The sequence below is a fragment of the Pygoscelis adeliae genome, unplaced genomic scaffold (genome assembly GCF_000699105.1).
Source record: "Pygoscelis adeliae isolate BGI_AS28 unplaced genomic scaffold, ASM69910v1 Scaffold282, whole genome shotgun sequence".
Lineage (NCBI taxonomy): Eukaryota > Metazoa > Chordata > Aves > Sphenisciformes > Spheniscidae > Pygoscelis > Pygoscelis adeliae.
In genome coordinates this window covers 3,385,056-3,399,610 of record NW_008824352.1, presented here as the reverse complement: position 1 = coordinate 3,399,610, position 14,555 = coordinate 3,385,056, and the positions used below count along the sequence as shown (strand labels likewise).

The 14,555-nt window shown below is 41.3% G+C and overlaps 2 protein-coding genes across 2 annotated transcripts in view; one reads left to right on the top strand and one right to left on the bottom strand.

Annotated features, from left to right (window-relative positions):
• RABEP1 (rabaptin, RAB GTPase binding effector protein 1) overlaps window positions 1-6,656 on the top strand; it is a 31,247-nt gene extending 24,591 nt beyond the window's left edge. Inside the window, exons 12-17 of the mRNA XM_009319289.1 lie at window positions 356-496; window positions 1,200-1,389; window positions 1,683-1,738; window positions 2,653-2,751; window positions 3,566-3,682; window positions 5,859-6,656. Of these exons, the coding sequence (XP_009317564.1) occupies window positions 356-496; window positions 1,200-1,389; window positions 1,683-1,738; window positions 2,653-2,751; window positions 3,566-3,682; window positions 5,859-5,960 (705 nt within the window). The 3' untranslated portion in view covers window positions 5,961-6,656. The remainder of the gene's footprint in view (window positions 1-355; window positions 497-1,199; window positions 1,390-1,682; window positions 1,739-2,652; window positions 2,752-3,565; window positions 3,683-5,858) is intronic.
• A 3,686-nt stretch (window positions 6,657-10,342) lies between these two features.
• NUP88 (nucleoporin 88kDa) overlaps window positions 10,343-14,555 on the bottom strand; it is a 9,926-nt gene continuing 5,713 nt past the window's right edge. Inside the window, exons 9-16 of the mRNA XM_009319288.1 lie at window positions 14,396-14,497; window positions 13,506-13,664; window positions 12,910-13,035; window positions 12,273-12,338; window positions 11,956-12,036; window positions 11,477-11,603; window positions 10,959-11,077; window positions 10,343-10,565 (exon numbers count right to left, since the gene is read on the bottom strand). Of these exons, the coding sequence (XP_009317563.1) occupies window positions 10,502-10,565; window positions 10,959-11,077; window positions 11,477-11,603; window positions 11,956-12,036; window positions 12,273-12,338; window positions 12,910-13,035; window positions 13,506-13,664; window positions 14,396-14,497 (844 nt within the window). The 3' untranslated portion in view covers window positions 10,343-10,501. The remainder of the gene's footprint in view (window positions 10,566-10,958; window positions 11,078-11,476; window positions 11,604-11,955; window positions 12,037-12,272; window positions 12,339-12,909; window positions 13,036-13,505; window positions 13,665-14,395; window positions 14,498-14,555) is intronic.

Here is a 14,555-nt window from a genome sequence, read left to right as displayed (position 1 = left end):
ACATCACTGCCAGTTCTCGAAACCACATGTGACTTCCCCCCCGCCCCCCCTCCACCAGCACAGCTAGCTGATGGATAAATTTCTTCTGTTTGAAGAAAACTGGGAGACTTAATGCTGTATTCATCACTTTCGTCCTCCTATCTGCCTGTACAATTAAGATGGATCTTGCCTTTATTTCCGGTGCATAGGCCAGGCAAGAGAGAACTGATTGTGTTGATCCACACAAACATTTTGTTTCCCTTCTTTACAAAGAATATCAATTCACCAGACCTTTGAAAGCAATGATAGTAAATGGGGCATGAAGAGATCTGAGCATGACCCTGAGTGAGCGTTTATGCTTTTCTTTACATTGGAGGCTGTCCTGACACAGTCAAGGGAGCAGGTTTCAGAAGAGTTGGTGAGACTGCAAAAAGATAATGAAAGTCTTCAAGGAAAACACAGCTTGCATGTTTCTTTACAGCAAGCTGAAGACTTCATTCTACCAGAAGCAGCAGAGGTAAAACATTTTTAAATCATTAACACAAATAATGCATGTGACTAGATCTTGCTGGAAGAATCTTCTTTATCAGAAAGCTGACTCAAATAGCACAATGCACAATAATCTGGATTTTAACCCTGTAAGTCTGTGATGTACAAAATCAGCAGTCTGATCCCACTGTGCCATGAGCATGCTTCAGGGTGTGGATAGATAATAACAAAATGAGTTAACTATGGCCTGGCAACTGCTCTGTTGTCAGTAGAGTGTGGGCTTATCCCAGTTCAGCTAGTTTAAGCTGTATTTTGCAACTGGGCACACAAATGTTCAGTCACCATGGCTCCAATGTAGGTATTGATTCAATAAATCAAGCTTAGTCAGTCACTTTAATTTCTGTCCAGGTATTAAGACCAGTATAATCCTGAGCCTTGTCATGCTTTTCGTGGCCACTCCCTTACTCTCAAGCTTGTCAAGCTTAAAAGATTGTGGGGGGTGAAGGGCAGGGGGAGAGGGTCATAAGCCTGTGGAGACATGAATCTTTACACATTTCCTATGGCCAAGCAAACTGCGATTTTGTTTTAATACCTTGCTGGATGCAGGATCTGGTATGGTGGGACAAACTTCGGGGTAGCATAACTTTTGTCTTTGGCTTGTATGCTGATAAATATAGTACTGTGTGTATCTGAAGATCATAATACAAATCTTTTGCCTATCATTGATTCAGGAGCTCCGTGAGCTGATTTTAAAATATCGTGAAGACATTATTAGTGTGCGGACAGCAGCAGATCACCTTGAGGAGAAACTTAAGGCCGAGATTTTATTCTTAAAAGAACAGATTCAAGCTGAACAATATTTGAAAGAAAATATAGAAGAAACTCTACAGCTGGAAATAGAGAATTGCAAAGAGGAAATAGGTGAGCAGGGGTAAAACAGTCTCAAAATAGGAATATTAGAAATTAGTAAGATAAGTGAAGACTGGATTTTGTGATAAGTAGACTTATCTGAATTTTAAATACTGTCCATTTTTGATAGCAGATACACCAAAGCTGTGCAGCTGAAAACAAGAGTACAATTATTTGTTTACCTTTGAGGTACCTTTAATGTAGCACGTGCTTAATTCTCCTTTAAATATTAACAGAAGTAAACAGGGTATGTCCAGTTTCCTGTGTTTTACTTGCATTTAAGCTTTAATATTCTTGTTTTTCAGCTTCCATTTCCAGTTTAAAAGCTGAACTGGAAAGAATAAAAGTGGAAAAGGAACAGGTAAGGAGCCCTTTCACTGTGGCATTTTTGTTTTGTTTTTTTTTTTTTAAACAAAGATAATTGGATTATTTTTTTTCTGCTAGTTCTATCAGTGACACTGTGTTGCTGTCTTTGACATCAACCTCTTCATATCAGAGAAGATGAACTACTTTTCCTATCTGCCTTTGAGGTGTCAGTAACACTTTAGATATATTTTTGTATGATGTTTAGTATGCCCAGTATTGGGAGGAAAAGAGAGCTGAACTAAGGAGAGAATTCTGAAACACGTAACATTATTGTTCCTTCATCTCAACGTGCTTGTGGGATGCTGGAGGGCTGGGTTATTTGCGTAGATAACCTTTCCTTTCTGTAAGAACGAACACCAGCCTATGCATTTGCACAAATTTTCTTGCTGAAGGCACTGACACTGTACTGGATACTCTCTGTCTATTGCAACTCTTGATATCAGCTAAGAATGTAGATGCACCTGTGTTGTAACTGCACCTGTGTGGCTTCTGTGACCATTTCAGAGGGAACACAGAAGGTCATGCCTGGAACTTTGAAGGACAGAATAGCTGTATTGATGCCAGTGTAGGACTGGGACACGGTCATAGTTCTGTTCCTTAAAAGGTGTTTTGTCTGTTTATTAACCTGTAACCTAAATATTGGGTTAACTAATCCCTAACTAATATTAGGCTACCTGATAATAACCTAAATGTCAAGTTTGGCCACTTCTCTCCAGCTCCAAAAAGAAAATGGGAGAGAAAGAGATGTTATTTAGGTGTTTTCTGTGTCCCTAGGAGAGATTATTATAGAGGAGGTGTATTTCTGAGTCCTGGGAAAGACACTTAGGCTATGCTGCCTGTATGGAGGGACTGTGAGAAGTTGAAATGCTAGGAATTTTAGTTAATACTTCTTTTATTATTATAATATAGTTGGAAAGTTCTTCTCAGGAAAACCTGCAGCAGCTGGAGAGTCTGCAGGAAACAAAAAACACTCTAGAAGAACAGTTGAAGAAGGAGACAGCAGCAAAGGTAGCTATGATGTCTGGGTATGAAGTATATATGCATCTTCTGTGATGATCAAACTGTGGTCAGAAGATGTATCACTACACGAGAATGAAAAAGAAAGCTTTTGAATGGTGATAAGATTCTGGCAGTGAAATAGTGTCCGTTGGATGCTGTTTAAATCCTCATCCTAATCGCTTTGCGCTTGGATTTGTAAAGCAGTGGATTTGAATTGCTGCTGGCTTGAGTATCTCTTTTGGGTTGTCTTCCAAAGTTAGGCTTCAATAACATTTCTGCATATAGAAAGCTTCCTGACTAACCAAACCTTGGTTTGAATGCTTTGATACTTTTGAATAAATCTTGTTTTGTTGTTACTGTAAGAAGAAGCCCTACTTTGGCAGTCAGATTAACTAATTGTGATCTGATTTCTCTCTCTTTTTTTTTTTTTCCCCTTCCCAAAGACTTTTCTGACTAAAACTCAAGACAGCAAGATAACTATCTTTTCACCAGCAGATTACTGCCCTTCATCTATGCTCATGTTCCATTAAAACTCAGAAATCTGCTTTTTTATTTTGAGATCCTTGGACATAGTGCTGTTAAAAGACATGGGGCCTTTTCATGCTTTAACCAATCTAATGAGGATGTTTGTCTGATGGGTATTACCCCCCGATTTTGCAATTAGGAAAATCAAGGTGTAGGAAGAGCGATTCGTTTAATTTCTTGCCAGGACTCTGAGAATAACCATGCTGCTTTGCTCTAGTATCATGCTTTAATCAGTTTATACAAGCTTCTCCTTTTTTATTCAGTTTAAGCACTGCATAAAGAATCTCTTTCTCTTCAGGCAAACCTTGAACAGCTGGTATTTGAAGAGAAGAATAAAGCTCAGCGGTTGCAGACTGAATTAGATGTCAGTGAGCAAGTGCAGAGAGATTTTGTAAAGCTTTCTCAGACGCTTCAGGTAAGGGAAGTGCAATCAATTTGTAAGGTGCTACTTTTGTTTCTTTACTTCTCCAGAGCTGTGTAAAATAAGAAGTAGCAGTTGTTAATTTTCTTATGTTGGTATTTATGAACTATTTTAAAAGTTATTACTATAATAAACTGATCAAGTATTCCTAGTATAATATTAGTATTAAATCCTATTGGGGATTTTATTCTGATTACTTGATTCCAACTGATTCTCAGCAGCAAAGATAGACAACTATTGTACTAAAAGGAACTGTAGAGAGCCGTAAACGATGGCACCTTTAGACCCTAGCATTTCACTGTCCATCTCCTGATGTTTTTCCAGTACTCTTCATAGCAAATCATTAGGGTGCAAATATTTGAGGACACAGTAAGGAACTCGTACTGTTTGAAGAACCATTTCGTATATTCATATCATGTTATATTTACTGCTTTCTATTTATATTATCTAAGAGTCTTTTCCTTGCTATTGTCACTGTTGCTATCCTTGTATTTCCTCCAAAGAGTAGAACCTGTGGTTGGCGATGAGATACCGAGAGGTGGCTGAAGGACAGAGTTTTGGCAGGGGTGTTCATCAAGGCTAATTCTAGTTTGTCAGGCTGATCTCTCTGTCTTTCTGTTAACTGTAGAGAGCGTGAAGGGACCTGCAGTTTTTGTGTTTGCAGGGTGACTGTCTCCTCAGGGAGCCAGGCTAGATTGGTCTCACCTTCAGTGTCTGTGTTTTTAGAATTTGTACCCCCCCCTCACATTCCAGCTTACTAGAAATCTTGCTCACAAAGGAGGTACTGAATTTCAGCACTGTCTCCTTTGAGTTCTTAGCCAGTCTGCTTGGTGAAATTCAGCAGAATTAAAAATACAAATTTTTTTAGTCAAGTGTTCAGGTTTATTTGGAAAACTAAACCAGGAGTATAGGAGACTTGCCTAGACAGAGTTTAGCTGGATGGACAATAGTGAACTGTCTTCTTTTGTTCTGGCTGTTTCTGGAGGAGTAGGTAGGACAAAGGATACTATTGAATTGTCCTGGCTAGTGAAGTTGCTTCTTGCTTGTCATCATCCTCTTTTTTTTTTTTTTTTTTTTTTTAAGTACTGCATGCACTGGTTTATGCAGTTCTTAGAGCAAAAATATACACCCCACTTGGAAGATGTGTGGCACACTCTTCCAAAACTTGCAGGTAGGCCTTCAGTACTGAGCTCGGTAAGAGTGTTGTAGCTCTGTATTTTGTGTTTTCTTTCTGCCCCTAAGCAGTTCTTACAGGTTAGTTTCTCAGCAGTTAGTGCTTTCAGTTTAAGCAGTTTGTGCCATCTCCACTGTGCATAGTACAAGATCTGCTGCGTAACACGAGAAGATTACCATCGAATGAGGATTTTGGTTTCTTGATAGCCAGACAGGGTTATGTCCTTCCCTGACCTTGTCAGTGGAGAGCCTGGACGAGTATGACTCACTCACTGTTGCGTGAGGTTTCCACTGGCCAAGCTAGGTATCGGCAACGGAGAGGAAGGGCTAAAAATCAATTAACCACTAGTTGGGAATTTACAACTGAAAGCCCAGATCCTAATACAAAGAACGTGAAAGTCTGAATGTTAAAAAAAAAAAAAATAAAATAAAATAAAGGTGATCTCTTCGCGTTCATTTCAACACAGTTCTGCCGGGCACTTTTTCAGTATATAAGAAATAGCTTAAGATAGATTATCAGAAAAGCGAGTAACAGGAGTGAGCTTGGAAATGGGACATTTCCTCCAAGAGCATTTTAGCTTTGATCTTGGGAGGCTTGAAGGCATATGTTAGGCAGGTCTCTACTTCCTTACAGTCTTTCTGTGAAAGTTTACATTGCTCTGCTCATCTCTTGTTTGCCTGGCCAGTATGATGTCAGTGACTGTTAGGCAAAACATAGAGTGACCATGAAGGCTTGCTTGAGCCCTGCAGAAAGTGGCTTTTTATTTTAAAAACACAACTGCCTTATGTCTTCCTTCCCCCGCCATTCTTGGTTCTAAATTAAGCTTGTGCCCCTTCACACCTTGCCTTTTTCAGCCAATGATAATTTGGTATCTCTTCTGCTTGCACAGGTACTAGGGGTTGCTAATGTGGCCTGTTGGCTCAGTTCTGGTTGTGGGTCTATGGTCTTGCACCAGCACGTTTTACTAGCTCAACTGCGTCTGTTGGTTTTCTGTAGGTGCAGCTGGAGCGGATCCGGCAGGCAGATTCCCTGGAGAGAATCCGTGCAATCCTGAATGACACAAAACTGACGGACATTAATCAGCTTCCTGAAACATGACACCCTGATGAGCGGGCTCCAAGGCTGCATTTGGGGTTTTTAACTCATCTTTATAGCAACATTAATTATTATTTAATTCTAACCGAAAGAGCAGAAGACAACAGAGGGGAGCAATGACTAAGTTTTGTTTCTAGAGGGGAAAAAGGTTTCGTATTGGGCAGGAAGAGAGCACAAGGGTGACTTGCAGTGTAGGAAGGAGAACTTTCTAATGGAAACACTAATGAGTGCGGTGTTTCGTGTTCCACTGAGTGGGATCAGTCCTTACATTCTGAAAAACTTCCCCTCTTTCAGCCGACTTCGTAACCTAATATAGAGTTTTGGAACATTTACCCCCTGTCCTTCCCTCTTTCCTTTCCCCCCACTACTGTGATCAAAGTAGCTGCTGGAAACCATATTGTCCCTCCAAAACATTGAAGAGCAAAGTGGTTGAAGTTTTTCTGTTTGAATAGTCAGTAACAGTATTCAGCTAGCAGAGAGAATGAGGTGTAGAGTATGCTGTATGAATATTTTATATTAAAATATGACTTTATTAGCAGGACACTGGATATTGATCTTATTTCATAACTCAGTACTTTTTTTTTTTTTTTTTTTTTTTACCATTGACTTTGTGTTGAAGAATCTGAATGCTGCTGAAATGTGGTGGACATGAGTGAGCTGTGTGTTTCCTGAACAGATAAATGCTAATCCAAAAAAAAACCTGAAAAACGTACTGAGAATTTAGCTCCTTGAAATTTTTCCGTTGAATTCTGATACTTAAGGAAAAGCACAAAGAAATGCACTGTTTTGTAATCTCTTTTCACAAATGTAATTTAGAATATGGAACTACAACTGGTTCTTTCTCATCTCTAAAGCTGAGCAGTACCTGTAATCCCTTCTCTGTAAAAAAAAAAAAAAAAAAACAAAAACAAAACAAACCAACCAACCCACAAACCAAACCAACCAAACAAAAAAAACTAGTATAAATCCTATGCATTGTCTGAGCATTGGCACGGGGTTTATGCAGGTCTGCTTTGCTCCGGTGGATGGCACCAGAGGTAAAGTTACTAGCTTTCACTGGAAAGTGTCAAGGTAAGGTGCTGAATGAAGCAGTCAGCTTGACCCACCTCTTCCGGGTCAGCGTACTAGTATGGAAAACAGTGATTGCACTCTCAATCACAGAGCACAAATGCGCTGGAGCTGCATTATTCTGCTGGTTCAAGTTTGAAAGCTACAGTGCATCTCTTACTTTAAAGTATGGTATCATGGTATTGCTCAGAGTTGACTCCTACAGTGTCCCATATTTCTGTAACCGTGCATTTAAGTTACACTATGTAACATGACAGCAGAGGCAAGAAATTCTTGTGATCAATCAGGTGCTAGGTTTGAGTTTCTTGTTCTATAAATGTATGGCGGTAACATGACCATTCCTCCTCCTTTTTCTCCTTTTGTTGGAGTTTCACGCACACAGTTGGATAGCAACGGTTTCATGTACGGTTGCAGGGGTTGATAATACTGGTGGTGCAAATTGAGTTCTTGAACTGGCCCCTACTTACAACTCAATTAAAAGAAAGGAGGCTGAAGGAGCATATCATTACTGTCCAAAATTTATGACTTAGACTTTCCTCTATTGCATATTGTTTTTTCTTTACGTACTTGACCATAGATCTGAAGGTGATGAAGAAAACCAGAAGTGACAGAAAATGTTCCAAACTGTAATGCACATGACTACGTTTTAAGTGCTTAAATCCTATTTTTAGCAGTGTATATCCTGCTACTAACATAAAGTTAGAACCAGTGGTTTTGAAGAGGAATGCCTTAAAAACAGCCAAAAAGAAGCATACAAGCTCAATTCCTTGTCACTCATTGCAAGAATTAAAGCATTTTATTCACCCTAGCAATGAATTCCTTTCATAATCCTGACACCCAAAAGCCATTTTTCCTACCTTAGTAATGACTAGACTAATAGATGGCAGAGTTTTCATCTTCCAGATGACACTTAATTTCACTTAAAAGTGAAATTGCAGTGGGGCTTAGGTTCTTTATTAATTGGCTATTACCAGATTTTGGGGTTTTTAACCTTTTTTACTATTTGCTGAACTGTGAGGTGACAGCAGCTGCCTCCTGATGCATAAATCCAATACCAGATGTTTTGCATTCAGTTTTCCAATGGTTAGGGTCCTATTCTGTTGAATAAAGTTTTTGGAGGAAAAAAAAATAGGCCTTTAATAGGAGCTGCAGAATGAAAAGCTTTTTCCTATGTTCCCTTCCTTCCCAAAAAGTAACTCTTAGCTGGTTACTGATACGTAACCTGTGCAGCAGTGTTGAAGGAAGCCTGTTGTACGGCAAAACTACAACAAATCCTGTACATCTCTTCAGCAAGCTGAACACGTGAGGAAATGCACCTAAAGACCTATGCAGAAAAAGAATTTCTGGTTGAGTTTCTGGACTGTCCTCCTAGTGCGAGAGAGCGAGGAAAGCAGCTGTTAACGGCCTTTCAGCGTCCCTTTCTGGTCCCCGTGTCAGTGCCTGTTCTCAGCAGCCCTACCTTCCCGTCTCCTCTAAACAACCGCGGCTGTAGCTGACCATTCTCGATTGTTTCAAATAGTACAGGGCTGGTGTGGCTTTTCCTTAGTGTATTTTTACAAGTTGTTGACATGGCTTTCTATAGGTGTGGTGTTGTCAGAGTGCAGGTGATGGCTGCAGGGTGTCTTTCCGCAGTCCGTAAGGGAAGGCAGGTGAGTGGGCAATTGGTTTGTGATCGTTCATAGACACGGTAGCAAATGTAACAGTTGCAGAATGGAGTTTTGCATGTGTGTGTGTGTGTTCGTATGCATGCTTGTGTATTTTTCTCAGTGGACAGCGATGGCATGTTGGTCTAGTTAGAGGAGGCTGGAGGCATAGGCGGTAGGGCATGAGCGGGACTGAGATGAGAACTCGCCTGAAAGGGCTGGCGCTGACTACTGTCTTCCTTGCTTTTAAACCAGGCACCGTGCGAGTCGGTGAAGGAATTTCCTTTTGGTTTGGAGAGGAAGGGCATACGATTACTGTATGGTTGTTTTCCTTTTTTGCCACCTTATTCCATCACGCACCCCAACACCTTTACGCCTATTGATAAGTACTAGCTGCGACCATTTCAGAGTTAAAACATGAGTGACCTTTTTTCTACCAGCCAGTGCAAATTTCTTTTTTAAATTAGACACCTAACTGTTGACAGAAGTGGTGGGAGATGTGCTGGCTACAAACAGCTGTCCTGCTAACCCAGAGGGGCTGTCCCTCCTGGGGAAGGAAAGCACAGCTTCAGAAGTAGTGAGCTCAAACTTAAAGGGGCCTTTAAAAACAAAACAAAACAGCGTGTGCCAAATTTGCAGAGCAAATTTAAAAGACTGTAAATTAAGTGTAGTAAAATCTCGTTATAGATATTCACTGGATGGACTATGGTGGTACCGCTCATAAAACATCAGAAAACAAATGCTCTTCCTTCCAGTTCTTGGTGTGCTGGAGCTTGATTTGAGTCAGGTGGTAGGTTCTCCTTGCTTAGTAAGCTTCTTAACAGGCACTACTTCTAACCGGACAGGTCAGCTAGGATACAGAGGGTGAGTGGATTAGAAAACAGGATTCTGTTCATGTAGACTGTAAAAGGGATGAGATCAAGTTTTGTATGCATTCCTATACTTGTATAGTCTTAATCTGTACAAAAAGAAGTGTTCTTGCAGCATGTCTGGTAACCTTGTTACCTAACAGGTAATAACAGCCCTCCTTCCCTTACAGCTTTACTTTGGCACCTCTTACTGTGCCACTTTTGTAGCAGTGCAGTACTACTTTTCAAAACTGAGCTTGACCAGGTCACCTTTTCTAAGGGGTGGGGGGAGGGGACAAGTGTTATTTATTGTCTGCTGAAGTTTGTCTACAGCAGATAAGTAACTGGCCTTTTAATGTCAAGACGGACTCCAGAGCCATCTTTTGATAAAGGCAAACTGAGTGTTTGGAAGTTAATACTGCATTCCAGTGAACCAAGCCATTGGTGTCCCGTGCAATTGTGGATGTAGAATTCTGCTGTCTACAGGATTCAAGTGTAACCATTTGTTAACTGTACTGAAGGTGTGTCCTTTATGAAGAAAGTGTTTCAAATTAAAAAAGAAAAAAAGCTGCTGAAGTGTGTGCGCTTCTCTGGTCTTTCTACTCTGCCTTCTTGCCACAGGCCTCCCCCGCAGTAACCATGCCGTGGACCAAGGGTAGAAGTCGCCTCCCAGAGTAACCCCAGGCAGTTTTCTGAAGGAAGTAGCAAAACCTTCCCACACTACTGAGCTAGCTGTAAGTATTACACTAGAACATACTTAAGGTTTAAAACACCTGCTGCACAGTCTCCTTCCCAGGAGAAAAGCAAAAAAGCCACAGCATGTAAAGAGTCTTATCAAAAGTACTTTATTTCACAGTCCATCTTTACAAAATAGTAAGTAAAAGGCATATTGTTCAACATACAAATGTTAAATATACAAGGGGAAATACCAGGGAAGATTAAAGCTCATCCAGCCTTTTGGTGTGGGTTCCACGTCGTGGACATGTTAGAAGTTCACGTGGCTTCTGATGTCATTGATCTGTTTTACCATTTCCCTTATGTGTTCTCCCCTTCAAGAAAAACAAATTCAAGTCAAAAGGCTGCAAGTCATTTTTGCTTGAGACTAATCAGGAAGGAAAATACTTCATATGGTAGAAGCAGAGAATGGGAGCACGGTTGCAAGTCATTTTGTTAATGACAGGCTGGATACAGACTGCCAAAAGATCCTTGGGCAAGAAGGAGACTTAAACTAAATCTGCTTTAATAGTAGCATGAGATGGCCAGTGCTGCTGTCACAAGCTGGCACGCTTTATGCTTCAGACCATGTCAATGAGCTCCAGCTGGTGCATCAGTCAGCCCCTCATGCAGCACAGAGGTTAAATCATACCCTAGAAACGTGAACAGAATCGCTTATCTAAGTGCCAGGGCTTGAATTCTACAGGAGGAGCCAAGCTTTAACTTACTCTTCTTTCAGGACGGCTTGGATGCACTTGCTCTGGTAGGCACTGAGGGTGATGCTGGGTTTTCGGGGGCTGGTACCCTTCTCCATCTTTTTCTGCTGGTATTCCTTTTTCATTTTAACCTAGAAGTCACGTACAAAAAAGAAGACCCCAGTCAGTGTTGGTACTGCCTGCCAGAGTGAACGCTTGTTATAGTTACAAACTGGTGCGTCACGCCGCGATACATTCCAATTCTTTTTGGGTTAAGATCTGCTTGCTTTCGCAGACTTCCTCCCACAACGAGAAGAGAAAGCTAGTGCCAAGACTGAGGAAGGTGTGTAGACTTTCCTAGGGTTTATACCGAGTTGCAGAGGTTCTGTCTATATGACTAACCAGGATCAGAAGACATTTTAGTATGTTGTTGCTAATTTAATAGAAGTTCGAAGTTGCTCTGTTGGAAGGACAGTATTTTATCAGCACTGTCATTAGGTGTGAGTGAGATGTTGTCAGTTACCTACCAGCCAGACAAGGCATTCTCTCACCTGTCTGATAGCATTGCTCAAGTGCTGCAGCTGGTCATGTATTGTCTGCAATTCTTTCTTCATATCTTTTTCACTGTCCGATAGAACAGGAAGCTGAGAGTGGAAACTCCGAAGTACTTTCTTCATCCTTCATGTAAAAAGCAAGAAGTGTTGCTGAATTAACTCATCGACTAGACCAGTTATGCCAAGACACCAAGAGTCTTGCACTTCTGTCACTCTTCCTAAGTCTTAGGGGCTCAAGACTTTACTCTCCTCTTTCTGCTGGTCTCACATAGTATTTCTGAACAGCAAGCTGACTCGGTCTGGACCTGAAGTAGTACTGACAAACCGCCACTGAGCCCCAACAGAGAGAATTTCAGAAGCCCGGTCTTCTAACAAACCAGGGTGGCGCTTCCTGCCCAACTCTGTTCCACCACACTCGCAAACTTCTATAAAACAGCCAGTCCTCTGTGACGAAACGGAGCGTAGTTTGCACTCACCTGTTCATAATATCTTCTTGCTTCTCTTTGGCTTCCTCATACTTGTCAGCCAAGCGCTCAGCCATTTCCCGCAAACTTTTCCTTTATGCAAGTGAGAAATACTTTAGATTTACATGCAAGGCAGTCTGTATGTGGAAATGGGACAGGGAGCCTGAAAAAGCAAGCTGGAGCAGGGAGTGAACCTACATGCTTCATTATAGCTGGAAATGGATTCACTTCTCACTTGTTTCACACAGGACCCTGCATGAAGTACTTCTTGTACAAAGGTCCGTCATTCCTGAGGTTTGACTTGATAAAACCAGACAGATTATACTCACCTTTCCTCTCGACAGTAGTTAAGATCTTCCAGTTGTTTCTTTTTCTGTCCCCACAGCAGCTTCACTCTTAAAATAAACGCATACATAAAATCAAACCACCCATAACAGCAATCCAGTTGAATCAGGATTTAGGCCACACAGAAAACACGACAGACGTGATTAATGCTCCTGGGAGTATGAAGAACTATAGACACTGAAAAATGGGCAGTGGTGAGAACAAACTCTGCCACTTTGTCCTAACTTTAGAGTATAAATAACTATGAGTTGAAGAAGCAAGAGACATATTTAATGCAGTTTTCCTTTTAGCAGCTTTGTCAGGATTATTGCTGAGGTCAAAGGATTTCCTGCCACCCGCAGGCACAGGCAGACTGACAACAGCAAAGGAGAACTATTATTTTGTGTGTGTGTGTGTTGACTTTTTTTCTTTCCTCTATGAGCCACTCCAGAGATCAAGTATTACACTCACCCCTGCTTTCCCTGGTAACTCAGTTTTCAGTTCTGCTACTCCATTAGTCTTACGCCAAGTACATTTTACTCATTTACAAGGGTTAGTCCCGCAGAGGACTGCTTGGTTCTTAGGGATGTTGTTTCAGAGACATTGTGCAGCAGTTATTTATGAGGGGTTTTTTTTTCTTACCTTTGCTGAATTTCCTCTTTTGCCAGATCTTGTTTCAGTATATATTCCTCTCTGAACACTTGTGTGGCTCTGCTAAGAAGCTGAAGGCATTCTTCAGGGGGAGGAGCAGCATCTTTATCAGCAGACCTTCAGAATATATGGGTCAGGTTTTTGCAATCTTACTCTTAACATGTACCTTTGAAAGGCTGAACCACTTACAGTATTTATGGTAAGGGCTCTGGGGGGCTCAGTTACGGAAGTGAGGGACTATAATTAAATCCCTTTGCTACAAATCATTCTTCTTACATGAGGAAATCCCAAGGTATCTTAAGATACTCAAAACCCAATGGGACAAGCGATGAGCAACCTAATCAGCTGCAGTCAGCCCTGCTTTGAGCAGGGGACTGGAGCAAGATGACCCCCCTCCCAACCTACGTTGTTACTTGATTTGATGCCATCCCTGTACGGACAGAGAGGCACAAGCGGGCTGCAGGAGCTGCGCCCCCAGTATTGCTATGCCCAAGCTAATGTGCTGTCCAGTCAGGAGCTGATGAACACCCACAGTATTGCTGAGAGTCTTCCCTCTTCAGGTCCCCTGGGAAAACATATTTACTTACTTCAGAAGCAAGGGATTGGCAGAACTGCGCTGCAGGATGCTTCGGATGTGTTTCTCGAATGAATGCTGTGACTCAGCCAGGATACGCAGAGGGGAAACGGCAACATCTTTGTCTTCTCTGGTACACAGCAGGGGTGGGGATGCAGGATGGACTGTACTTCTACCAAAGAACATCAAATTGGAGAACACAGTTTAAACCAGGAAAATTTAAACTACGCCAGAGTTCAAATGGCAGTTAAAGTGTGGAATTAATGTATTACAGCAGTAAGTCAGAAGTGTTCCAAGAGAAAATACTTCAATTATGTGGTAAATCCAGCTCTAGACAAGGTTGGTGGAGCTCACATCCCCACATCTTTCTGTTTGGCCACAGCTGAAACTAGCGAGAATCATAAATATCCTTTCACTTAAGGAGAAGGTTCGGTAACAAGGCAAGCAAGCACTCAAATGGCAGAATGACCTGCTTTTCAAAGCAGCCTAAAGCAATTTAGGAAGCCACTTTTTTTCCCCCCCCTTTCATGCAAGCATAACCTTGGTGCCCATTAAGAATCTCTGTACTACTGTCTGCAAACAAATTTCTGGTTTGCAGATTCCCTCATTATAAAAATGAAGAACAAAAAACAACAATAATATCAAGAACCTTTTGATGCAACTCTTGTCCTAATACTCATTAAAAGTGATATAGATTAATTACATCCTCTACAAACACCTTATCAGTAGTAAATAACTACTATAATAACGCTTAAGTGCTCAGCCAGAAGGCAAACTTCACTGCATGTCACAAGAGGTGCAGAAGTCTGGGGTGAAAGGATCAAAAGAAGAAGAATAATAAATAATATCCTGAGATCCTTTTCATGCAAGTCACGGATTTCAAACCAATTAAGAGCCACGTACAAGAGAGGCCTTGTAATACACTCATAGGTGTTTGTGATGCAGATCATCGTGGGCCCCAGGATGTCAGAAACGATCCAAAATCCTCTAATCGGAGCAGGTTGCCTGAAGGGAAGAAAACACAAGAATTACCCGATCAGAAAAGTTCTTTGTTCCTGAAGTT